The sequence below is a fragment of the Aptenodytes forsteri genome, unplaced genomic scaffold (assembly GCF_000699145.1).
Source record: "Aptenodytes forsteri isolate BGI_AS27 unplaced genomic scaffold, ASM69914v1 Scaffold231, whole genome shotgun sequence".
Lineage (NCBI taxonomy): Eukaryota > Metazoa > Chordata > Aves > Sphenisciformes > Spheniscidae > Aptenodytes > Aptenodytes forsteri.
The window spans coordinates 2,602,169-2,628,886 of record NW_008796046.1 but is presented as its reverse complement, the minus strand read 5'-3'; the positions used below and the strand labels follow the sequence as shown (position 1 = coordinate 2,628,886).

Here is a 26,718-nt window from a genome sequence, read left to right as displayed (position 1 = left end):
AGTAATAACTGAAGCAGCACTAAAATAGCTGGGGACTGGGGAGGAAAGTAGCAAAGAGACGGGGAGTTGGTAAGACCAGTTTTGACTTCCCACTGATTATTGGTGGCGCAGCACTGGGAGAGCTTGCAAGAAGGGAAAAAAAGTCTAATAACTGGAAAAGATAAGCAAATACATTTGTATTAAACTTTGGTTAAGGTGCCTGAACACAAATCTGGCTTTCCTATACCAGTAGTTAAATGGTCTTCAGCACTGGTTCAGCTGCATGTGTTAGTAATACTGTCAGCCGTGCGTGGAGTTCCTGCTGTAAGCAAGGTTAAGGCCTGACTTTGTTACAAAGGTCGTCCAGATTAATGTGGTTTTTCAGTCTTGTTGCTTTAGATTCTGTTAAACTTTGCCGAATTTACAAGATGATACAATTGCTGTAGTAGCAGTCGGTCAGCTGAATTACAACTTTGCATGAAATTTTGTGTCCACCCCTGCCATTACCAAAGGCTAAATGCAAACTGGTCTACGGCATTTATGAACAACATCCTTAATATTTGGGACATCCTATCTGCAGTTTTCAGACCTCAAAATGAGGGACATGAAACACAGTCTGCATAATTTATACCTTTTAGGACAATACATTGAGTACTTTGCAAAATTTAGTAACATCTGTACGATTAACCAAAACTTTGCATGAGTTGTATCTTAAAAGGCAAATTTCACCAGAAGGTGAGACCCTTTTAAAGACAGTAATTGAGCAGGCTTATATTTGTAGCAGGCACTGTAGTATCACATGGGATGTAGTGATTCGGTGCTGGGAAGAGGGGAGCACAATCTGTCCCTGTTTTCAGCTTCCTTCAAATCTCCTGTTTGTTACTGCTGTTGCAGCAGCAACAATGATAGTGACAGATCAGGTACCAACTGTTCCTAACATCGCTACTTCTGCTCAGAGCGGATCTAGATCACGCTGTGGTAAAATTATCCATGGCTTGCCAATTCTAGTGAATCTGTAGCTCTGGGAACGGAACTATTAGCTATTTTTATGAGTGAGCTCAGCTTACACACAGCCTCCATCTGTGCAGGAGTATGGGACACAAAGGAACTGTGTCTGCTGCTCTGTTTTATGGTGGGAAGACCCATAACTAGTGAACGATATTTTTGGATGTACTTTGGTAAATATTCTGCTGGCAAACATTACATGGAATGCAAGCTTTTCCCATTCTGTCTAACTTTCTTGAAATCACTAGTGTTGCATAAAAATACGATCTTTTAACGGTTACAGGAGAGCATGCAATTGATATAGCACTTTTCAATGTCTGAAACAGATGTTTAACAACCGTTTTGCAATCTGATCCTCATACCAAATGAACCTAATGTTTTCTATTGTATATCATAAGACTGATTTTTTTTTTTTTGTATTATTTTCTAATTTTTTTTAAAGTCTCCAATCCAAAATGAACTAAATTTTTCTTTTTTTTTTCAAAAAGATTATTTTTTTTTTTTTGTATTATTTTCTAATTTTTTTTAAAGTCTCCTAAAAAGAGAAATGAGCTTGGGTTATAAAAGATTTCATGATACAGTAGTTCAATATTGAAGTCTTTCAACTTAATGGTATATTTTAGCGAGTTGTAAGGTGAAAAGGCTGAAGAATTATAATGCTAGAAGAAATTACAGTCCTTATTACAGCTCAGTGCAAAAGTTAAAGCGGGTTGGTGGTTTGGGGCACAGAAATATTTTAACGCAGTGCTTCTGTAAAATCACAGAACGTGTTGTCTGTCTTTTTGGCAAAGAGAAGAAAACCAACTGTCTCATCGTGGGCACACGCACGCAATAGATTCTTTGAACCAGTGTTGTTATCGTGCTTTTTGAACTAGCGATACTGTTGTGCTCTTTCAATTATTCCCTAGCTTTCAGGAATCTGACTGAAATGGATTCAGCTACTCAGCTATATTCTTACACATCCCCGAAGCGTTACGGCACAGGCTTTTTTAATGAAAACTTTAGGCTTCACATTGACTTACAAATACATAGATTGAAGTCGTACCTCTTTTTTTTTCCTGTTCATGAATTGAAGATGCAAATGCAACAAGCTGGCTGAATTTCAGGTTTCTCACATACACGCTAACTTCTATAATCATGTCCTACCACCAGCTAGAGGGAGTGGACGTTAAAGCTTTTATGGATGCCCCTTTTAGTTCATGTTAGAGACTCTCAGACATTCTGGATAGAAAAATCCCTCTGGGGACTACTTCTCTACTTCCCCCAGGCCAAATCAGGTGGAGTACTTCCTTTCATGCACACTTTCATGACTTCTCTGTAGCAACCTTTGCAGCTGCTTACACGAGAGAAAATGTTTTCTGGATTCGTCTAGAAGAGTTTATAACTAGTCAGTGCTTATCTGCACCTACTGTTGGAGACCTGTTGGTTCAAATGTTTAAACTATTGGTTAAAGTGTTGAGCTTCTGTGTACTACAGACTAATAAGGAATGCATTAGATACTTCATTTTGCATTTCTTTTTAAGACCTTTACCTCAGCAAGACTGGCTTGTTTCATTTGCTAATTTCTTAAGCAGTGTGTACTCAAGCCAGGCAGAAGAAAAGCAGATCTCGAAAGCCTGGCCGATCATGTTTAAAAACAGCTACATTTTTCTCATCTCTCCCCTCTCTTGATGTTTTGCATCACAAGAAATGAGAAGTGGAGGAAACTATCGAAGACACTTGCTGAACACTAAAACGTTTACATTTCTAGTTCCTTTCTCATTTTAGGAGTTGTATTCCTTGCCTTAAGATGCTGTTTTGATTCATTTTCAAGACCATAGTGATTTTGCGTGATGTATGACAAAATTCTTCCTCATCCAACCAATCTTGTGGTGCTCAGATGGATGAATATTTCTTTTGATCTATCAGTTTGGAGAACTGACATCAGGAGACAAAACCAATTACTTTCACATGCAGCCAGAAATTTCAATTTTGATATAATGATACAGAGTTGTCAAAGTTAATGGTCTTTTTGGCTGTAAAACAACATAAAATCCATTTTTACTCTTTGTCAATATTACTTTAGGAACCGTGCTTGTTCATGTTGTTTAAGAAAAAAATACTATGCTAGATTCTTTCAGTAAAGAGTCCTCCAGGAGGTTATTTGGATAAAAATGTATAGTACAGAAGGCTAGTCAGAAGACTTATAAAATTTACTTCGATTCTTCATAAATTAATGAAAGTATCTGAATTTTTTACATGTAGGTGCCTCCATTTGCCAAAAATAATGCATATATGAAGTAAACGTATTGAAAATTAATATGCATCTCAGGCGTTTGTGTACAGGTGACTTCGCCTGTGTACATGACTCGTGTACATGAGGCATCCTGTTGCGACTCAAGTGTAACGTGGTATGTGTTCGTTCAGCTGCTGACTGTAACTTCACAAGTCTGATTCTGGTTGACTGAGACTTTAGCTCACCAGAAGAGGTTAACACTGGTTCTTGCATGATTTCATTTCAACTGTAGTGATGCGTCACTGGATCATGAAAGTTGTAGGTCTGCTGGCAAATGTCTAGTTCGTACCTTGTCCCCACACAGGATTGTTCTTCAGCGTGTATGGTCTAAAATAGTTACTCAAAACAATTTTAAAATCTGTAGAGATGTGGCTTGCTTTTAGAGTCCTTGCAGAGCCCAATAAATGCCACCAACTTTCTTTGATATCTTAATTTGTTTAAATTATCCCTTGTTTTCCTAGAAAAAGGCTGGTAGGGATGCTATGGTGATGGCAGTTTGGTTACCCACCTCAGTCTGTTGCAGTACCTGGCTGTTCTTCCTGACAGACTGCGTTTTTGAAAGCTCAATTCCGTAGCCTGAAGACCAGCACCCAGTGCTGTTTGCGAGGTGCTAGGGTATCCAAGACATCTCTAGTTGGGACTGACAGATACCACAAGACCTATGGGAGACTTGTGTCCTTCAGGAGCCACAAGTAGAGGCCAGGAGCCAGAGTTGTGCTCAGGGCAATTGAGATGATACAGGATGCTAGAGTTGAGGCAAGCCAAGTCTAAACTGAATTTTACTTACTTTGATTTAATCCTGTAATGTACTGTGGACAAGGAGGACAGCCTACTTCTCCTTACAAGAGTCTTTCCTGTATTTGAGAACTGTTCGCTCTCCCGTCTTCGGTCTAGTGTTCTCTAGACCAATCTATTCTGTTTTTTTCAGCCTTTCTCAATAGGGCATGTCTGCTGCCCTCCAATAACTCCCACTGGCTAGCTCTGAACTCTTCAGCTGGATCACATCTTTCTCGAAGTATGTGTGGTGCCCAGATGGCACCAAGTACTCCAGCTAGGTGTGAACAGGGCTGACTACCGTGGCTGGCTTCCTTCAGCAGGCTGTTCTCCTGTTCACACGTCCATCTGTCATCACGGTTGTTTCCGCAGCAGCTTGACTCTGTTGATCTTTGTTCAGGCTGTTCTCCTCTGGCAAAGAATTGCTACGTAGGCAGTTATTTGCTCCCCGGTGTTTCTAGAGTTGATTGTTCCTGCCTGGGTCTAAAATCTGGCACTTGTCCGTTTTGGATTGCATCCCATCTTTACGTAATTTTTCCAGTTCAGTGTGATTTTTGAATTTCTGTTTTATCTTTTAGCGCCTCCAAGGTTGGTGGTAGTTATGGATCTGACAGCATAATCTTGATCACAACAATATTATTTTTCAGTTGTTTTTTAATTGCTTGTCACACCCCAGTTCAATCATTTCTGTGGTGCCTGCAATCTTCAAGTACTGTTGTTTGTCAGAACTCTTTGGAAATCTCTTACATTATGCCTGCAAGAAAATGTAATCGTATGAGATTTAGCACATAATTTCAATTAAAATAACTGTTTTCAGTTGGAACATCCTCTTGGGATGCTTCTGCCTGGTGATAGCAAGAGCTTCAAACGGTGCTAATTACAGCATTATTTCAGATATCTGCAGTCTTTCTGTAAGCTTATTTTCATTTTTTCTCTCCTAAAGAAAAGAGCGATTGGTGTATGTGGGTATCAGTATTGAGAACATCATTCCACCTCAGGTAAGTTACTGTGTCTGTGGTGTTTTATTTTTCAAACTTCTCAGGGACGAAGTTTCTCAGTGGTGTGTTAGAAGCGCTAGTAGCCTCTTGGATAGAAAAATCAATCTATATGCAGGTCAGAAATAATTCTAGACCCTTTGTTTTAGACTGAGATTGAATTTAGCAGAGAAACCAAGGGAGCTTTATTGTGTTTATTAGAGCCAACTGGTGCCACACAGTCCTCTGTCAGTGAAGGACTGCAGAATCGCCTCCCTACCCATTACAGCTGGGTTCCGAGTAGAGTGCTCTACCATTCTGTAGTTTATAAAGGTGGGATTCGGTTTATTAACGCTGGTGTCTGCTGTATAGTTATCTAGGTCTGAGCTAATTGCCATAGCTTTCCTTTGGAATTGATGGAAACAAATGTTTCTGGCTTATGCTTCAGAGGGAATATGTAGTATCTATTAGAAGCATAACATTTGCCTCTGACAAATGTATATTGAAGTCACATGTGGTTAAAAACTATAATCATTTAGTGTTTTGTTAACAGATGCTTTTATATGGTTTCCCTTTACAGAAGAGGAAGAATGTTTTTATTCATGTGGAGAACAGCCTCTTCTCACTTCTTAAATACATTTTAAAGCAATTCTCTTGAAGTCTTAGCCAAATGCCTTCGTCCAAAATTGTATAATGTTTCTTGCATGAGAGCTTAAAATGAAACTCTTGTTTGTTTTAAACATAGGCTTTCCACTCTGACTGTAATAAAGCCAACTTTCTCCCCCTGTCTCTGGATAACAGATAACAGATTTTACAAACTTGCAAAAGAGTCTACGGCTGGCAGCAAATATTTGAAAAATTCAGCCTGGGGGCAGATTTTTTTTTTTAATGAATAACTTGGAAACAATATCATAAAATTAACCTGCGTGGAACTTTATTGAAACTGCACCATGTAAAGGTGTCCCTGTGCTCAGTATGTAGAGATGCTAGCAACGATTTATTCATCCGCTGCATTTACTAGTCCTGGGAGTATCACCTGAGGCATGATCTCAGCGTTGTAGTCTCAACACAACGATACGCTAGCCTGAACGCTTAAACTCTGCGTTTGTGAAATCATGTAGCCAGTAAGGGCAATATGCGCAAGTGTTCACCTGAACCCTGCGGTAACAAGTCGTTATATTAGAAGCCAAAATGCGTTGTGTTGGGCATCTGAGCTTTCTAGATTGTACGAATATCTGTACCGTATGAGTTCAGTCATAATGAGTGTGGAGGGAGGGGGGAGATAAAGCTTTTTGACACTTCTGTCTGATGTGAACAGGAGCCAGAAATACCTGAAGGTCAGGAAGAAAAGAAGAAAGATTCCAAAAAGCCAAAATCAAAGCTGCTTGAAAGGAGGTCTACCAGAACCCGAAAGTGCATAAGCTACAGGTCAGCAGCTTGTTTAAATAGCTTGTGAAACAAAGAAAAGTCATACTGTCGTTTTCTTTCTCAAGCAACCCACCGCTTCCCACGCACACTTTCACATTGAAAAGAGAGGCCCAACTAAAGTGTCTTTGTTCTTTCCTCTGAAAACTTGCTTATGCTTGATGGTTGTAAAAGCATATGAGGTGCTATAGTGAAGGGATGATGCATAAAAAGAATAAAATGTATATAGTACTTTGGGAATACCAGAGAAGGTTTTGGTGTTACTGCAGTTTCTGGAGTAAGTTAAAGCAGGTGAATCATACCTCCCCTTTCTGCCGAAAGGGAGACTTATGCTTGTGTCTAAAGGCCGTAAATTCCTCTCTCTCTTTTTTGCCCCCTTACAGCTTCTTTACATGGAAGGGGCATGAAACTTAAAATGCAATTATGAGACAGTACATCTATCTAAAAATGGTCTGTAACTCCTTAGAGAAATTGTGATAAAAATGCAATTAGTAAATTAAAATTTCAAGATATTTAGACTCTGTGCATTCTGAAAGTAGAACAGGTCACTAAAGTTTCCAAAACTCAGCATGATCTTAATATTATCTTTTATTCTCAGTGCATTACCAAGGTGTTTTATAAACTGTTTTCTAAATAATACCTTGAGATTATTTAGAGATAGAGATACCTCCATATCCTCTTCAGTCCACCGGACAAGTAGGCTGCCGTTTGGGATTAGAGAAGAATGTATAAAAAAAAAGTACTGTCTTTCCTGTACTTGCTCTATGTAGACCTTTGTCATAAAAAATTAGAACATTACAGCTTTCAAAACCTTCCAACAGTAACCATGATTAAACTCATAGTCAGTCTGGTTTTGCTGTTTAGGAGAGGCAACGGTGTTTGTATATGCTGAGTTTTCCAGCCTATTCAGAAAACTCAGTCTGACCTTGCTTAGCTGTTGATTTTCAGTAACTTTTTAAATTAACAGCAAAAGCCACAGCAATGAAAACGCCATTGCTGCTTTGGGAAATGAAGTATTTCTGTAAGGAACGTTGTGCCACAGGCAAGATGGTATAGATTTGCTATTATGTTCGTGACAGGTCAGGCAACATCTGACGAAGAGAAAAAAAAAATCTTGCCTGTAGGGTATCTGGCACGACTTCAGCAGGACGCATGTTGTGCAAAGACAATAATTTTTATTGGAAATCATGTTTCATATAATGTTGCTCTGGAAAAATCAATCTGATACAAAATGACACAGTCTTTCTTACAGGCTACATCATATACACACAACTCTGAGCTGGTGGAAATATTACACGTGTCAGTGTGTCACTTCAAATTTATATGTCCGCAGTGAAGTCCTGCTAGTGTCACTGAGAATTGTGTATGCTTTCCTTCAGCGGGGGAAAATAAATGCTAAACGTCTTATTCCGCTTACAGACAAATCTGTATTGTGTAGCGTTCTGGTTCTCTAAAGATATGTAATCCCTTTGTATCACCCGAGTCATCTGTTGAGTCCTCTCGTGAGGAGGTTAGCAGAAATCTGCGTTATGGATAAAGCAGCAGCAGCAGAAATTATGTTCCATTACACCTAACGGACAAGGAGCTGTCAGCTCATGTTTGAGCTCAGGTTATTTGTTAGCAGTGATTCAAAAGCGTTAAGTGATTTCTTGCATTTTAAACAGTTGGGGTTTTTTAGCAGAGTCATCTGTTGAGTCCTCTCGTGAGGAGGTTAGCAGAAATCTGCGTTATGGATAAAGCAGCAGCAGCAGAAATTATGTTCCATTACACCTAACGGACAAGGAGCTGTCAGCTCATGTTTGAGCTCAGGTTATTTGTTAGCAGTGATTCAAAAGCGTTAAGTGATTTCTTGCATTTTAAACAGTTGGGTTTTTTTAGCGGTGAGGAGGGAAAATAGTGTTTGAGTAATGTGGAACTAATCTTATTGATGGAATAATTTCAGAGTTACTTCCTTGCTGTGTAAAGCTGTAAACGTGACATGCAGTTGTTCTTAGGGAATATAAAGAGACCAGAAATCCATCACCTTATTTTTAAAGGAGAAGGTGTTTTATGCTTACTATTGGAATACAGAGTAATATTAGATCTATTCTTTTCTTGTTCTGCTGGAGGTTACTATGGAAGACCAAGATAAATATAACTGTAATCTTTCTTTCGTGACTGAGAAACTGAATCTTTAATGAAAGTATTGTTCAATTGTTGTTTTTATCTAAAAAAAAAAAAAATTTTTTTTAAATGAGAAGAAAAACTTGCATCTAAATAAAATGTCTTTCCTACGTAGTTAATAAAATTTGTAGTTTTGCATGTTATATCTCAAGGCATCTATTTGGTGATACAGGCGACAATCCTTTTTTACGGGATTTGAACTCATAACAGAAGAAACAAACTGAAGTCATCTGTGTAAAAGGACCGGATCCTTTTTCCTCCATTTGCTGTTCCCTTTAAATGAGTTACTCAGCGTGCAGAGATTTATGCAGTTTTAAAGCTGCTGCAGGACAAATGTACTCAAATATTTTCCTTCTGTTTGCCCTATTTAGTTATGTCTACGTAATTACAAAGAACAGCATACAGTATGTTTTATGTGTTCAGCTTAGGATGTTGCAGATCCATAAAGTGTCATTACCGTGAGCTTTAAGAGGAGAAAGAAGCTATCTGAAATAAGTTTTCAAGGAAAACTTAGACAGGATGCATAAATTTACTCTGACTTTAATAGGTGCTTTTCAGAAAGTCTGTCTTGCAGATTGGTAGTGCGTATGTCATCTAATAAAAGGTGTAGAAAAAATGACTAATACTTTGTGTGAAAAGTGCCACTGATATCATCTTAAAGAACTTTCAAATTATACATTGGTAAATTCAGTGGTATGTCACGTAAAATGAAAGTGGTTTTCTGTTCACATAAACCAATAGTAAGACAGCCAGGCAATGATAAATAATCTGCTAGCAAGTAGAAATAAGAAACACACCTTTTAAAAAATGGCTATTTTATCATCAATCCAGCCCATTATCTTTGTTATTTTATTATATATCCAGCCCATTGTCTGTGCAGTGTGATTTCTTAGACCAGTTTTAGATTTTGAGGTATGCTTTCATAATATAATTTAATTAGGGTTCACTTCAAAGTGGTAAACGAAAGCTGTTACTTTTAGGTTTGATGAATTTGATGAGGCAATTGATGAGGCAATTGAAGATGATATCAAGGAGGCTGATGGAGGAGGTATGTTTCTGATGTTGTTTGTTTTTCATTGCAATGGTGATAAGATTTGAGACCAAATTTATTTTGATGTGAGAAGCAACAAATACAATCCCCTCCCTTAAACTTTGTAGTTTACAGTTCTTACTGCTGTATTTTTGGAATCAAACTAAATAATTTCCCTTGGGAATGGCCCTCCCAGGCTGCCAAAAGATGCCAAAAAGTATTTGGCCTTGATAGTTAAATTCAGCTTGTACATGTTTTGATATACGAATGCAGTGAATAAGCATGACAAGAAAACTCTTAAAATTAATTTGCCAAGTTTTGGATTTGAGATTGGAATGGCAGCTAGCGCTATTGACATTTGTCCCCTGTATAAATTTGGCTTATAAATTGGTCCATCATTGGACCCCGTAAAGACTGGGTCTACAAAGTCATCTTAAAAATATTAGTCCGGATCTGTAAGCACTTCTCAGTTGAATGTGAATAAAGTGAAATTATGTTCTTTGTTGCCTGTTAAGGCAACGTAGGGGACCAAAAGAGAGATCCTCAACAGTATCTGAGGGATGTAGATGGATTTGTGCTTCTGCATCACCTTAACTTGCCTGGAGAAAACCACCATGAAACATTATCCCTCAGTTGTTTGCCTTGTGGCATCTCCATAAGGGCACCAGTTTTCAGAAGCTTGGTGGATGTATACAGACAATCTGAAAATCGGGTGTCTGGGGGTGTGTAACACAAGACCCATATAATAAACACAACTAAGTCTCAACAGTAAAACCAGCTTTTCAGAAACTCCACTTCCCGGCCAAACAGCAACTTAAACACTTCATTTCCCAAGAAGGATATTCAGCATTGTGAAGAAAATGTATTTTCTGGTATCTGCCCTACTCAAAAGGCACTAGCATTGGTAATAATGTGGGTTGGGGCTGAGTATCAGAATGCTGACACTAGCCGCTGTCTTCCATGTGGACTTTGGTATTTCCAGGTGACCACAGCTGCGGCTGTGTGTGTCGGGAACAAGACTCCAGACAGAGTCTTGCATGACAAAAAAAATACTCTGCTTTACAGAAAATAAACTGAAGCTAGAGGCATGGGAGAAAGATACGTATAAAGTTAAACAAAAAATAAACTTGCTCTTTTTTCCCCTTTCTGTTACTGAATTCAGGCATTGGCAGAGGCAAAGACATGTCTAATATCACAGGTCACCGTGGCAAAGACATTTCCACAATCCTAGAGGAAGAAAGGAAAGAAAACAAGCGACCGCAAAGGGCTGCTGCAGCACGACGCAAGAAACGACGGCGACTAAATGACTTGGACAGTGACAGTAATCTGGATGAAGAAGAGAGTGAGGATGAATTCAAGATCAGTGATGGGTAGGTCTGCAATTTAACTTCCGCCACAAGTCACGGACCGCTACAGGCTTCTGTGACTCTGCGATGCCCCTGAAACGATCATTAGGAGCATGTGCCCAGTGCTGGAATAGCACAGTGCCAGCAAAAGTCCTCCTGGCCTAGGGGAACACCACTGTATTGGAAAAACTGCACTCTGGATCCATGTGCTGAAATCATTCAACCTGTATTTTAAGCAAAACATGCTCTGGAAATGTTACTGGTATGTTTGAGGCCACGCTGTGGGGTTCTATACACGGTTATGTTAGGGAAGGAGCCAGACAGGCTCAGTCCTCTGACAGATGTGACTGCCTAGCAGAAATCCTTCACAAAGTTGTAGCTAAAAGGAGGCTGGCTGTTTCCTTTTGAGAATGTGTTGTGTTTTGTGGAATTTTTATTGGGTCTGATTGCCATTTAGAAATTGGAAGAGTAAAATTTCCCCATTTAGAGCATACAGAATTTGACATGCAGGTTCTGAAATCAGTTCTTGATTTCTGCTCTCTAGGAGATAGAGTTTGAAAACAGCCGAAGAAGTGGTTTATACTGTAGACAACAAATACGTGTCATGTGAAGCTTCAAACGCTAAATGGGTATTGCTCTGGCTAACTGAAACTTTCTGTGGAATTTCTCATTGTTCGGTCTGGGGAATTCCTAATGTTAAAAAATTTAACAATCATTTTAGACATCCTTTATGCCTCAGTGAAGAAACAATGGAGCATGAGGTCTAGGCTCTTCACCATCAACATTTAAAGCTTTACACCAGTCACTGAGTCAATTTACGAAGTGTATGGATAATCTGTACAACATAGATGCAAATCTTGAGCTTTGTTTTTCACCTGTGACCATGCTGAGGACATTTCAGTGGCACCCTGAATAGTTGAGCTAAATGTGCTGGAAATTTCCAATCAGTGAGTGTAGCTTGCGGAAATCTCACAGAATTCATAGCGCATTGATCTGTCAAAGTGTGCTCATGCATTTTCAACTCCATCCTCTGCTGAATGCCTTCTGGATGTTATACTGGAATTTACATTTCGGCTGGCGGCCAAACGCAAGTGACTCTGTACCTTCAGTGCTCAGCGGTTTTTAAAAAAGCCTTTGTTCACTTTCGAAACGAAGTGAGTGTTACAAGCTGCTAAGCTTGCGAGATGCATGTTTTGCATGAGAGCAACAATTTTGTGTTCAGACACCATATTGTAATTCTCAGAAATGGTGTAGGACAGTGCTTGGTTCATGAAGGGGAGGTCATCTCTGCTGGAACACGGTGGGTGGTTTTTCCCCCCTCTGCAGGTGATGCTCGTCCATAGTTATTGCTATGCAGATGTCACTTTGCAGTGTATGATATGAACACTCTAGAATCTGTCCTTTGTAAATGTCACCTGCAGTCTCAGTTTGACAGAGTGTTTGTATTCACCTGCTGTTCTAATCTGCTGTGTAACGAATGCACTGTAAAGCTACATCACAAGGGTACAACTGAAACCTAATGTCAGTGATGGCAGTTTGCTCTCTCTGGATCTTTGCTCCGCATTATTACTGTAAGATTTGTGTGTTTTTCTGTGTAAGATAATACTTACTTTGCATATATCACTTGCTTGTAAAATAGTAGTAACTGTTTCGATCCTTTGTTTCCGATATCTATCTCTGTTGTCTATGGTCTCTCTTCGAACAGATCTCAGGACGAGTTTGTTATATCAGAGGAAAATCTGGATGAAAGTGAAGACGACCCACCATCAAACGAAGACAGCGATTCAGAGTTCTGTGCCCGCATATCCAGGCGACACCTCTCCAGGCCCATGAGGCAAAGCAGGCGGTTACGAAGGAAAACAGTCAAGAAAAAATATTCTGAAGATGACGAAGATGAAGATTCTGAAGACAATTCAAGCAGAGAATCTGGTGAGTATGAGAGTCTTAAACATACTAAATAGTCTGTACAGGAGAGAGGAAGAGTGGAAGTTTCAGTTTCCTGCCACGACTGACACTAACTTGTTTGGTTGCTTTGATCAATTCAGATGTCATCTTTGCTCCCTGTCTGTAAAGCAGTTTGCTGCCTGTTCTGCTGTGAATATTCTGCAGAAAACTAGTATTGAGTACTAGGTTCTTGGCATTGTAGGTAAATATGTATTTAAATGAATGCTCGTGTTACGATTCAAAAGGGCACCTTGGTGGAGAGTTTCAGGTGTTCTGCATCTTCCTTTTTGGAACATGATTGCAGGGAAGAGAAAGGATGGAGGCAAAAATGTACTTCTTTATAGCTACTTGAAGACCTTCTGAATACCTTTGAAAAAGCTTCTGCAAGAAACATGTTTCCCTCGCTTTGTATGGAAGAAAATTCCTTCAGTTGTATGGCATTCTGTGTTCTCTGGTAGGCTTGAAAGCAAACTATAACACCTTGAATCCGTCTCTTCTACGATTATCCCTTTTGATCTTTAGTAGCTGAAGACTCTTGCATCACAGGAGAACCTAATGATTCACTTTATTCTGCTTGTCCTTCAACCAGTTCGTTTTCTGTTTGCACAGTCTGAAGTGTGAGAATACCTACGCAATACTCACATCTTTTCATGATTAGCATCTTTCTCTGAAGACTGTCCTCCTTGTTTCTGCTTCATTTCAGACCCAGTCCTAGAAAGTGCCAGATACATAAGCACTTATTTTTACTTATTTTTATTGTGAATTTAAGGTACTAAGTACACTGGAATGTTAACTTATTGCAGTGTGTGTTACCTTTCCAGTGTTTTATCTGTCTCTCTAGAACATAGATGATGAACACGGAGGAAATTGCTTTGAAGTACTGGTTTCCAAAAGGAGGGTTCATGCATGGACAGATGAAGATAGCTATATGCACTTAAAATAGTTGCTGTCTCCCTGTCCTGAATGCATTATTGCACCAATTGTAAGCTGTTACCAGTGAAGATACTGGCAGAAGTCTAATTGCGCATCTATTCTACAATGCACAGCAGCAACTATTTGTTTCCTGGTAGACACACATCTGTGATAAAATCAGCCGGTTCCAGTTTCATTCCTTATGTTTCTAAGAGTATAGTCCTAACTCTGTGTTTCTCTGTTTACCCCTGTTATTGTCCCTCAGGATCCTGCCTTAACCCTATTTTGAGCTAAGGAAATAAGGTACCCTGCGAGTGGCTTTGTTCTCAGTCTCCAGAGACGGAGTTTCTTTCTGAAGGTGGTTGTTCTTGTTGACTTGCTCCGATTCTTTCTCTAATATTTTAGGAAGTAAAGAGGATGCCACTTGGATCTGTGACTCATGTCAATCACTAACTTAATAGTATGTGACATGTATAGAAATGTATCTTGGGATAATTGTTCTGGCACAGCTCAGTGAAAAAGCAGCTAAAGTTGATGCAAGGCTATTTTCAGCTGATGTAAATAACTAATTCTTAAAGACACTAGCTGCAGTAGACTGGTGCAGGAAGAACTGTGAATGATGGTAAGTTTCTTCTATACAGTTTTTGTTTTAAGCAAGCTTATGATCGAGTGAGACTGATTTTTCTTGTTAATTTAAATTCTGTAACTCAGATCTTAGCTGGAGTTTCATCTTGTCAGTGGTTTTTCATTTACCTATTCTTAGAAGTGTTTGAGTAGAGTACAATTTATTTAAATTTTAAAAACAGAAGGGACTTTCCAGCATCAGTGGTAATGTGCATCAACAACTCCGATTCAGTAAGGTTGTTTCAACTGTCAGGAATTGTAGAGGCATCTTTGGCACCAGTAGAGATGAGGGAACAAAAACACTGACAGAAAACCTGTTCTGGCGGAGTTTGAGGGAGACAGGAAAAAGGTTTGTGAGATTTTAAAATCAAACAATTCTATGCTGACGATGAGTGGGGGAACTGATGCATGAGCCTGGAATGGGTCAGGGTAACAAGGCATGATGGTTGAGACTCTCCTGTGCTGGAAGAGCGCATGATTTTATTGGTGCCGGTCTAGAGCTTAACTAAATTGTGCAGTTTTGCTTTAATGGAGTAACGCGCGTCACTGTTTTCTTCTGTACAGAGAGTGGTGATTACACAGATTACAGTGATGACGATTACCTGGAAACTAGGAGAAGATCAAGACGGAATCAGAAGAGACAAGTTAATTATAAGGAAGATTCAGAAAGTGATGGCTCACAGAAAAGTGTCCGATATGGGAAGGAGTTAAGAAGAGTTCATAAACGCAGGCTCTCCACTTCAGATAGTGAAGGTAAAACAAACAGTCCACTGTTTGCAGGAGCTGGTGTATGTCAGCATTAGCATGAAGAGAAAACTGTATATAATTCAGAGATTTTGGAGAATCTTCTTTCTAGAGTTCCGTGATGTTTCTCAAACTGTTTCCTTCTGAAACAGTCCACTGGTACTTTATGATGCACTGTTACAGTCACTTCTCAAAGTCATCGTTGTCCCTAATCCTGACTTCCAGGTCCGAATTGACTGTGTCTGGCGCGGAGTGCTGGGATTCCAAAAATGGCACTAACGTAACTGTTTCACCACTTTTCTGTTAAGAGGTCACAAAGCTTCATCCCACGAGTCTTTAAAGATTCTCTTTTGTAGGAGAAAGGGTATTATTTCTGGTGCCCCGATTGTATTTGTGCTGGTGGTTAAGACCCATTCAATCTCTGGTTTGAAGGAGCTGTGAGAAGTACAGAAGCCTGCTCTCAGTAATGTCAGTCACACCACGAGCGACTGGTGTGCGTTTTGATGTAAAATTAGCTTTTACAAAAGCAACCGCTGACTTCGGGTGCTTTACATTCTGGGCGCCCAGCTTATGAGACCTTAGGTCCGGCTTTCAGAGACGCTGAGCGGTACGGGTTGCAATGGATGCCAGGCTTCCTCAGAAAATCAGCCACGCTTGACAGGCCGAGCGCCTCTGATTTGTAGGTAAGTTTTGGAAGTGCTGGCCTGCGTTTACAGAGTGTTAGAAGATCCTCTTAGATGAAGGGAAACAAGTATGTAACACAGCCGTATAGTATCTCAAAAACTTGATCTTATACTTCAGTACAGTCTGTTCTCAGACGTACGATGTATAGGCTCTCTGCTAAGAATCTGCTATATGGTGGCGGAGTTTTTTGCTGCCTGCACTTGTGACTTTAAACTGTGCCTGACTGATGGTGTCTTTTTTTCTCCATGAAATCCTATTTCCTCAGGTCTTTTTGGTACTGGCTTTTTGCATATTGAAATCAGCACCATTTAGTACCATTCCAGTACTCTCCCACACTGTGTTATAAAATATGTAACAGCGTTACTGGAAACGTAATTATGTTGAAAATACAGGAACTCTGACAGAGCCTCTAGCAACTCGAACCTACATTAAATAATACCCTTTAAAATGACAGTTCACATGCATTTCTAATGGAAATCACAAGGAGACAGCAAATAGTGTTTGCCATTTGATCTTTCAGTCTCTGTCTTTTCTCACCTAAGCCATCAAGGGTCAGTGTAAAGGCTGTCAGCGTGTAGGCAATGTTCCAGTTTGCCAAAAAAAAAAAAAAGGCCTCCCATTAAAGGGCAGCAAACTTCAGGTGACAGTTAGGCAGTGTTCATATGCTTTGGAAGAAGTTGTATATAATTTGGGAGTGACGGGGGTATAGTACAGTTGTGTGTGTGTGTGTATATATATATCTTTTTACGATAGTGCAGCCATTATTTGGGCTCTCAGGTTCTGGAAGGGTGCAAAGCGGGTGCTGTGAGATTAGGGATACAGTTCTGCGTTATTCCTGGCATGCAGTTACCACTTTTAGGGGGGAATACACCTGCCTCCAAAGCCCTCGGTACTCCTCAGATTGGAAGCAGAGTATCAACAAATTGTTGGTCTTTGCTACTCGAGCAGTTTATTTAAAAAGTAAAAAGAATGCCAGCGTTTTGACATGGCTGGGGAACCTGGGGAAGGAGATGGAAATGCGTGTGGTGAGAGGGAGAGAGAGAGGGCTTTTTAATGGGTGGGAAAGATGAGAAATAAAAAAGTGTAATTGTTTTGGTTGCACTCAGATTTGCTAATGGCTTTAAGTCTGCTGCTTATTGCAGAGAGCTACACATCGAAGAACTCTGAAGATGATGAATCCACAAAGGAGTCAAAGCGATTGATTCGAAAACGTCGGCGAAGTACAGATGACTACTCTGAGGAAGAAGGAGAGGATGAGGAAGACGAAGGGAGGCCTGTCCGCAAACGGCTGAATCGAATCGAAACAGACGACGAAGATAACTGCGAAAATGCTAATGACGATGCAGAAAACCCCGCTCCTGCAAATAAGCTGCCAGCACCACAAGCTCCTCAAGACAACACCAAGAAGCACTGCTACCGGATAGAAAGCGATGACGAAGATGACTTTGATAACGTAGGGAAAGTAGAGAGCCCTTTGGACTACAGCCTGGTGGACTTGCCTTCCACCAACGGACAGAGCCCAGGTAAAACCATTGAGAACTTGATTGGCAAGCCAAGCGAGAAGACCCAGGCCCCCAAGGACAGCACAGCCAGCGCCAGCCTGGCGCCCAACGGGACGGGGAGCGGGCAGGAAGCAGTAGGGCCGGAGGAAGATGAAGACGAACTTTTGAGAGTGACTGACCTCGTTGACTACGTCTGTAACAGTGAACAGTTATAAGACTTCCATTTTTGTGCTAATTTATTCCACGGTAGCTCATACCAGCGGGCCAGTTATTAAAAGCTGTTTTATTTTTCCTAGAAAATTCTCCACTACAGTATCACTTTTTAGAAGCAAGAATTTCACCAGTCCTGCAGTCTTTCTGTGAAGTGACCAGTTTTGAACTTTGAAGATGAATTGCTGTAAATTCCCCCTCTTACCCCGCCCCCCCCCCTTCTCCTTCCAAGTCCATGGTCCTGGGTAATTTCACTCACAAAAACCTTATAACAACAAGAGATTTGTATATTTTTGACTTTATATTTCCTGAGTGCATACAAATTTGTGGAAATGGGTGGCCTAAGAAAGCATTCCAAATCGGTCAGGGCCCAAACCGGAACTGGCGTGGGTTTGGCTCAAGGGGTGGGGCGGGGGGTGCAGAAGCACTTGTGCTTTAGCTTTTTCATATGAGATATATATTATATTTAAATGTTCACAACTTAGATTACAACTTAACAGACAGTTAAAAAAAAAAATTAATGTCTGTACTGTCGCATTTTGTGAGTTGTAGGTTAACATACCATAGCTCATTTTAGTAATCACCTTCATGGAAGCAGTTTGATTTTAATACTGGAGGCAAACAGAATTATTAGAGGCCAAGAAGGTACCATAAACAAGAACTCTGCTATCCATTATGACTTGCAGACTTTCCTAATAAACATCCTTTAAAGTGTTTGTACAGTAAAGTGTACTGTAATGACGTTTTTGACAGTCGAAACACGCTAGCCATGAATTTATAAAGCTATCTCATGCATAGTTCATCAGATGGTCTTCGATGCACAGTGTCTAGTGGGAGGACGTATTGATGTGAAGTTAGTCTGTAAGCTGGATGGCACCTTGACGTGCTGCAGACTTTTTTTTTACAGACAAAAGAACCCTGCGGTAGCTGCCCGGCCACTTGAGTTTCACCATCTGTTGGGAGTATTCTGAACGAAATACGTTTGTACAAACGGCACTGACCACAGAATGACAGTGCATCAGAGGATTGAGGGATTTTCAAATAAACCGTGACTGGTCCATTCATGTCCTTAATATCTACTTCAAATTGAAGTAAACAAATGGAACAGTTTTTCCTTTTGGAGGTTTTCTGTTTGGGGTTTGTGTGTGGTTTTATTTTGATTTTACTTATCTGCCTGGATGTATTAGCAGGTTTTGAATGTAGTGTTGGCCTTTGGCCATTAGAATTTTCTTAAAATACATTTTAATAATTGTCATGTGACCAACTGGTTTCAAGAAGGCAGTATTTCTGAGAGAAAACGCTTGACTCCAAGACATCTCATCAACTTTTGAGTGGGCATGAAGTGATACGTGCTTTTATTCAAGAAAAGAAAAAGACAACAAAAGAAAAAAAAACCCAACATGGGGCACATAAAGAGCAGAACTGAAATTTGTTTTGGGTAGCATTCAGTTTTCTCTTTACTCTGAATTAAGATGCAGGCTGTAGCGTTTATACATGTTGTAGCACACAGACAGCTCAAACAGATCTGCCAAACATTGAAATCCAAAAAGGTCACGTCTATTAATCCTTTTGCTCCGAGATTTGGATTTTTGACTGGTGTTTATGTCCATTGCCGGCAATGGATGCACCAAAACTGCTGCTGCCACCGAGGAGTGAGTTCTCCTTTCCTGCCCCACCTAATTCCCTTCCATTATATTGTATTTACTAGTCAGTCATTAAGCACTTCTGTTTTCCTGTAATAAAACCGGCATTAGGCCTTTACTAAATACCTCTCTAGAAAACCTAGATCCAAAAATTACCTACCTTCTGGCCTTGAAAGTCTTGGCTTTGTTTCCCCACCTCTTTCTCCACAAGTTCTATCAGAACCACTCCATGACTCTTACTCATTCGGGTTCTAGCAGTGCACATACCCTGCTATAAAACTAGAAATAGCGGAGGTGCAAAAAGACGGAACTCGCTCATTATCTGCTGTGCTAAGCAAGCTTGTGATTTAAAAAAAATGAGAAATCACTCTCTTTCTAAATAAGAACTTAATTCCATTAAAGATTAAATATTTTTCCACCTCACTGATGTTAACTATTAACAGTTTTCGTGAGCAGACATTAAAACAGGGTAGTGAAAAGCCACAGAAGTTTAGAATGAGTTCTTAAAAGCGTATGTAGCATTTTAAGCTACTGTAGTGTTTTTCTTTGCTTAGGTGAGGCACAAACGTAGTGCTTCTACATTTCAAATAGATACTTACATTTTAAAACAAGCAAGAACATATGGCTTCCACTTTTCAATGTCAATAATTGCTGAGCATTTTTAATACTTGCAGTGCAAACCGTCTGATTCACATGCCGCAACACTGTGCAACCGATGGGTTCTCACTTGTTTTGGCAGTGCCATTATCTTTTTTGCTGCCTGATGGAGCCTTTTAGTATCTGATCAGTGCTGTAGCAAACATTCTTGCTTGTAGAGTCTACCCCAAATGTTAAATACCTAGTGGGCAAGTAATTGTGAACGTAGAAAAATACAAGAGAGTTACAACACCGAATATACCAACCAGGAAAAAAACGAGTACTGAGTTAGGGAGTGATGTAAAAGCAGGAAAGACCAGGAAGCGGAACTGGAGCATTGAACCTTACATCAGGAGCATCGCATTTTAAAAATGCGGAATGACAAGTTGTTACCAAGTTTTACTTTCTATAGGTCGCTTTTCAAAAACAACTTTTCTGTCTTCTAAGTCACCTTCGGTACCCGAGACAACTTCATCCCCCAGGATCCAGAGTTCCCCCTTAGACCAGTGGGAATGTTGTGCAAATAAAAACTGGAAAAAATGCCCTAGAAAGTACTAACATTTTCAAACCCGTATTTCTCTCATTTCTAAGGCTTCCTGCTTGGTGGAAAATGCAGAGTCTCCTATTTGGAAAGATGACATTTTCTGACGTGAGGCCAGCTGCCTGCCGCACAGGGTTCATGCTGTTAGAGTATGTATATGTGATTCCAGAGTGGAAATGTCCTCCCGGTATCCTTACAATCTTGTGCTCTTCTGTACTCATCGTGAGGTCAGAAGTTAAATGTCTTTGACTACTGATCTTCAGGTGTGGCTTTGGACTAACAGAAAGCTCAAACCATTTGAGAAACAGTGAAAACTGGCCAGGGATTTTTTTTAACGTAATGGGATTTAAAAGTGCAAGAACAAGCAGCTTTTGGCTGAACATACAAAGCATTTATTCAACCAACTCCTGTTTATTCCACACAGGTTGTCACTAAAAGCTTTGTCTTTTTTCAGTGCAAACTCTGCAGAGTATAACTGATTGGGAAGAAAGTGAACTAATTTCTATGTGCAGTTGAGGTAACATTGGTGAGGGGAAGAACCTATAAATCGAGTGGAGGAATGGACTTTTTTTGTGTCACCAAGATAAATGATGGCTGTTTGCTTTCTTGCATGCAGCCCGTGTGACTATCGGCGACACAAAGTGCACAGTAGGTCCGCTCTGCAATTAATGAATGTGGTGCGTTAATCTAACCGGAAGGGTGGTAGAATTAAGAACTCGGTTTCACCGCAGTTGCTGTCTTCTAGTTATTTAGTCTTCTAAACCTGAGCATATTCTTGATTATAAAATGGAAAATGACATCACCAAACTACTGAAAAAACCCTTAGTGTTGAAATCATGTAGGAAGATCAGTGCTGAACAATCAGCTGTTTGATAGTTTGACTTTGTACATGTTGAATTACATTATAAAATTACTGTATCTTCCTGATTTTTTTTATAATGAAAAGATTGCTCTGTTCTAACAGCACTTGAGAGAGAGAGAGATGCTTTTTTCTAAATGGTCTATTTATGAAGTACGCCACCTTCAAGATTTCTTTGGATTAAAGTGTCTCAGTTACTCTTCATATAGCGGGAGCGAATGACTTAGCTGGACTTGTTTTCTGTTCACTTCTGTTTTCTAATTGCTGTGTCTGAACTCTTGTCGAGAGACCTTACTCAAAGAACCTCAAGGGGAAAAAAATGTATGTTCACAAAAGAAAAAGTGTGTGGTAGTGGTATGCTTGTTCTGATTTGTCTTCACATCTGTCATTTGAACTACATTGGTATCCAGATGCTGCAACTGTTTAATAATTTTAATAGTTCATTGTCAGGGTGTCCATTTTATACCTCTGTTTTCAGGCGCTTATAGCTTGGTTTTCAGTGCTCTTCGATAGGAAGGCCTGGTCTAAACTTTCAAATAATTGTTTCAAATTACACATTTTCACAAACTTCTCTTATGAAAAGTAAATGAGGAATTTTTATGGCACCTGCTTTTTTAATTTGCTTTGTATACAGTAATTTAAATAAATTATGGCAGTAATGCTAGCCCCCAGAACTGGTCTGACAAAGAGATTTGTATCATCTAGTTCAAAATAGCAATATATAGGCCTTGAAAATTGGTTTGGGTACATGTGCAGTGACTACTATTCACAGGCTTGTAATATGGATGTAACGTGCAGCGCGCACCCTAGATACGTATTTACATTTGACGTATGCTTCCGATTCACTGGGTATATAAATTCCTTAAATATATAAATATATACATAAAAGATCAAATATCTCCAACCAAAACAGTCACTTTCTGAAAAAAATTGTGTTGAATACGGTGGGGGAAACTCCAGCAATTCACATGAAGGAACACAATTCTGCAATTCCTTAAGTGTTTAAAACTTCTATAGAAGCACTTAGGATATTGTCTGAAGTAAGGATTTGCAGGATCAAGCCCACATTTCCTGGTAGTCTTTTCTTCCTCCCCTTCCCTAACAGTTGGGGTAGGGACTGTATCTCACTTGAAATCTTGGAAGGCAGAAAATAAAAACTCCTAACAGAAATGATCCTTATTTTTTTCCAGTATATACTGATGTAAGAAAAATTCTGTATGACTAATTTTTGGTGCTTTACAGTTGAGTACCCAATCCAAGACCTAGCGGAGAGCTCTGGCTTCAGAAGTATTTATCAATTGAAAATTATTTCTGAAGCTGGACACCCAGCAGTTGGGGTATCGAAGATTACTAGTCACTTCTGAAAACGCGCACCACTCACCAAGCTCTTATTTTAGATTAGGTGTAACTAACTGAGATAGTTCCAAACAGCAAAAACGTGTGCTTGGGAATTGATTGTCCCAACGCTTCGGAGTAATTTAACTTATTTTGTATATTGCAAAAGATGTATATTGCTTAGTATGACACTTAAAAAAAGATTGTGTACAGCTTCTGGGGGAAAGAATAGAACACTCTAAAGTAGATAAGTTTTTATAATTGAATATGTGGTGTAAAGGCTCCAGATTTAACTGCAATTAAAAGGAAGTCCTACAACCTGGGTTTTTGACTATCATTTTGTAAATGCTGGCACCCCACACCTGAGCCGAGGAGCAGGAGAGGGGACAATATAGCAGTTAGAGGGGACACGTGCTTAATGAAGGCACGTGTGTCTGCGGATATATCTACTATTGCTACATATAACCCCAAAGGTTACTAACGAGAACTGAACGATGGAGTCGCTCTATTTGTTCAGTTGGTTTACTTTGTGCACTTTGCAGCACTTTGTGTATAGTCAGTCTCACTGGTTCCCCAGGTGCAGACGGAGTCGCTTTCTCCTGCTGTTTGAATGCTCTTTCAAATAACAGCAGGAGATGGGGAATGGATGGAGGGAAGTGGAACGGAAAAATGTGTATGCAAACCCATGCCATTTGCAAGACAGGTCTCGGACAGGCCTAAAAACGACTTCTGACTCGCCCTTTAAAGACTGTATTTCCAATGGAAGGTCTCCATTTAGGAGAGTCATCCCGATACCCTCCTTTTCTCCTCCTGACCTTCAAAGTAACAGGAAAATCTACTTGAGGCCTTCCTTGAGGGAATCGGTAACGATCCATCAGCGCAACGTGGATGTGGAGAAAATTAGGATCACTCCATAGAGTATTATGACAATGTTTGCCTCTGGGGACGTCGGTCGGAGCCCGCACAGTTTGCTTTGTTGTTTGTTCCTCTTACTGTGTCCCACACAACTAAACTTAGATTAGTCTGTCGGAACTTGACTTAAATGATTCTATGGGGATAAAGTCCTTCTACTAAAACATGATAGGCCTAGTTACCAGTGCACCGTTTGTTAGTTAGAGCAGTTAAAAGTCCTTAATAGATACTAATCTGCTACTCAAGTTAGCGGTAGAAAAGGAAATCAAATCATAAAGCTACAAGCCTTGTTTAATTTTCCATTTCATACTCGTTATATGGACTCTAAAATCTTGTACAGTATCTTATTCCTATACTATATTCATTAAAATGGTACTCCTCCCCCTAACTTGCATTAAAATGAGTTGTTGTTAATGCCAACGTGGTTGCTAGTTCCTACCTGTGTTTCACAGCCCTCCTACAGCAGCCAGGAGATGGTATGTGACCCATTCAAAAGCGTAACGTCACCGTTCTCGGTATGCACGATGGTTCTCACATAGGCACAGATCCTGTATATGAGACAAACACCGGGTGTATTAATTGTCCCAGGTAACACAGAACAGGTTACTTGCTAGCAGAATGGTTATCCTCCGATATTCTGTGAGAATTAGATCAAACCTGCCAGATAGGTCTCTTAAAATTTAAGATATACTTACATGAAATACAGTTTTGTCTTACTCCTGTGTGCTGTTTGTATGTTTGCAAAGAAACCTTGAGTTCCTTAAAAATGGTCTCATTCACAGTTGGCCTCATTTTTGTTTTCTTTCTCTAAAGAGTTAACATGGTAAAGTTCCACAAGCTGAGCTCTTTATGTAGAGTTTAACCCTTGCGTTTCTTGAGTCCTGAACCTTGGTTTTTCAATCTCTCTTCAGTCATGACTTGTACAATATCAAAAGGGAAAGGACCGAGGGGACACTGGGGGTGGTTGTGGAGGGGGGGGGGGGGATACGTTGAAAAAACTGGAAGTGTTATTCTTGTTGCACATAAACTGGGTGGTGCTTTCACTGTCTTTTCCCCCCCACCAGTAATACCACGTGCATGTAAAACACGATGCATTAAAACTTTTTTAAATGGAAGTCATGGTGGCCTCAGTGCTCAAAGGGTTAACTGCAGTTTATTAACAGCTAATGTTTTTAGATTTGCAGTACGCAACTGTTTAAATACTGTATTCCTTGTAAATGAAGTAAAAAAAAAAAAAATGTTAAGGCTGGTGCCAATATTTTTGTTAATGAATTGTTCAGCGTTGTCTCTCACTACAGTCTGGTCAGAACTCTTTGTGTATAAGCTGGGCCTGAAGCCATTTTATAGCTTGTAGGCCTAATTGTGTAACTTTTCTTTCATAATGTTTTTGTTATAATATCTACTGTCATTTCTTTAATATAAATATGACATGTAAATTGTCATAATAAAAAAAATTGAAATAACTTGATGTACAAAGTATAATGTGTATTGGAGAAACAAGTGCGTTTTTAATGGTCATCACGTGCACATACAGGAGGGATTTATTTTTTACTTTTAAAATAAGCCAAGTAATGGCTGCTGCGTATCGTTCCAGCCCGTGACGGTGACAGGGCCTGCCACGGGAATGGAGAACTTGTGTTTTCTGTTGATGTTGTTATGGCAGCTCGGTTGACGGAGTTTTTCTTTCTTTCACCAGCTCTGGCTGACAGTGGGGAAGACCCGATGGATTTCTTTTTGCAGTTGTGATGATTTTCTGCGTGTGTTCCATCTTCTACATATTTTTTATATCTAATTTCACAGTGATGTTGCAGTCACTTGACAAAAACCAGTAGCTTGAAGAGGGTTCAGTGCTTGCCTTATGCTACACCATCCATTTCGTTTGCTGTTGGAGTTGTATACTTGCTGAATTAGTGGTGAATTCTTACAGCCAGGGAGAAAATCTGCCTGGTCGTTACCAGTATTTGTTTGCAAGGGTCATACTTGCAGCTGGCACCGTACCCAGCTAGGCTGTTCCAGCATACATCTGTGAGGTTTCCACGTGGTGCTAATGAGAGAGGTGCTAGGTTCATTTATTTAGGCTGAGACGTGTAAAACCACTAGATGGAAGCCTGCAAAGAAGCACTGAAGATGTAGATGTTCTGACATGTGGCTATGGCAGTGGACATCGATGATGCTCTAGGACTTCAACAGGAAAAAGTCAGGGAGAGAGAGGTGAATCGAAGAAAAGGGTGATTTCTCTCTGTGAATCACTGAAGCCTGTCAATCTTTTTTTTCCTTTGAATGCATCTGTGGTTATAGTCAAGCTACTGCGTTTTCCTGTAGTGATGAGAAATCGCTGCGAAATCCATCCTCCTGCTCCAAATGAAATGCCAAAATTTTACATTTGCATTTTTGACAGACTCTGGGTGTTTAAGCCTGAACTGGCCACCTTACAGCAGGCAGTGCCCTGTAGTCAGTGGAGAGAAACAGGCTCCCTCGGGTGGCGAGTCCTACCTTCTGTCCTAAGATGACTTAATCACCCTGTGAAGGTACCTGCTTCTCTCCGTTGCCTCTAAACACAGCCCTGATTGACTAAATCACTCTTGGACATCCCATGTTCAGGCATTGGTGTGGGGGTGGATCGTAACTTACTTTTTAAAGCTCTTACAGCTGAGGAAAAGAGCTTTCAAATAGTGCCATTCTGTCTCCTTCATGAACTTAAAGGAAATGTCTGTCTACCCACTCTGAACTTCTGTTACATTCTAGACTCAGTACTGGGGTATGAAGTATCTGGATCTTGTAAGCGAGGCAGATGCGGATTTCTCCTCCTCCCTAAAGCCTTGGCCTCAAAACCAACTTCCCAGCCGGGGCTTAAACCATCCTTTTTTCCTGTCTTCTTTTGGAAGAGCGGTATGTGACATGAGAAGGACTCACATTTGTGTGCAGGAGAAATTAACTCTGTACTGCTCTACTGCAGTGGCTTAATTCAACTTCAATCATTCAGAAATTTTAATTCAGAACAATCTAAAGGAGTTGTTGTGTGATTTCCAGTTAACTACAGAGGTGGTGAAGGGTCTCCGTGGCCGATATTGGCAGCCATGTTAGATAACAGGGGATGGACGTGAGCAGGAATATTGATTTATAACTGCTAAGTGTGGTGAACGGGCGTTTCCATGTATTTGCATCTCTTCCCACCAGCTGCTGCAGTCTGATCTGTATTCA

The 26,718-nt window shown here is 40.1% G+C and overlaps 1 protein-coding gene across 1 annotated transcript in view; it reads left to right on the top strand.

Annotated features, from left to right (window-relative positions):
- RSF1 (remodeling and spacing factor 1) overlaps positions 1 to 24,965 on the top strand; it is a 43,369-nt gene extending 18,404 nt beyond the window's left edge. Inside the window, exons 9-15 of the mRNA XM_009286132.2 lie at positions 4,977 to 5,031; positions 6,326 to 6,435; positions 9,576 to 9,643; positions 10,788 to 10,995; positions 12,677 to 12,900; positions 15,016 to 15,204; positions 17,022 to 24,965. Coding sequence (XP_009284407.1) covers positions 4,977 to 5,031; positions 6,326 to 6,435; positions 9,576 to 9,643; positions 10,788 to 10,995; positions 12,677 to 12,900; positions 15,016 to 15,204; positions 17,022 to 17,596 — 1,429 coding nt within the window. The 3' untranslated portion in view covers positions 17,597 to 24,965. The remainder of the gene's footprint in view (positions 1 to 4,976; positions 5,032 to 6,325; positions 6,436 to 9,575; positions 9,644 to 10,787; positions 10,996 to 12,676; positions 12,901 to 15,015; positions 15,205 to 17,021) is intronic.
- The last annotated feature ends 1,753 nt before the right edge of the window (positions 24,966 to 26,718 follow it).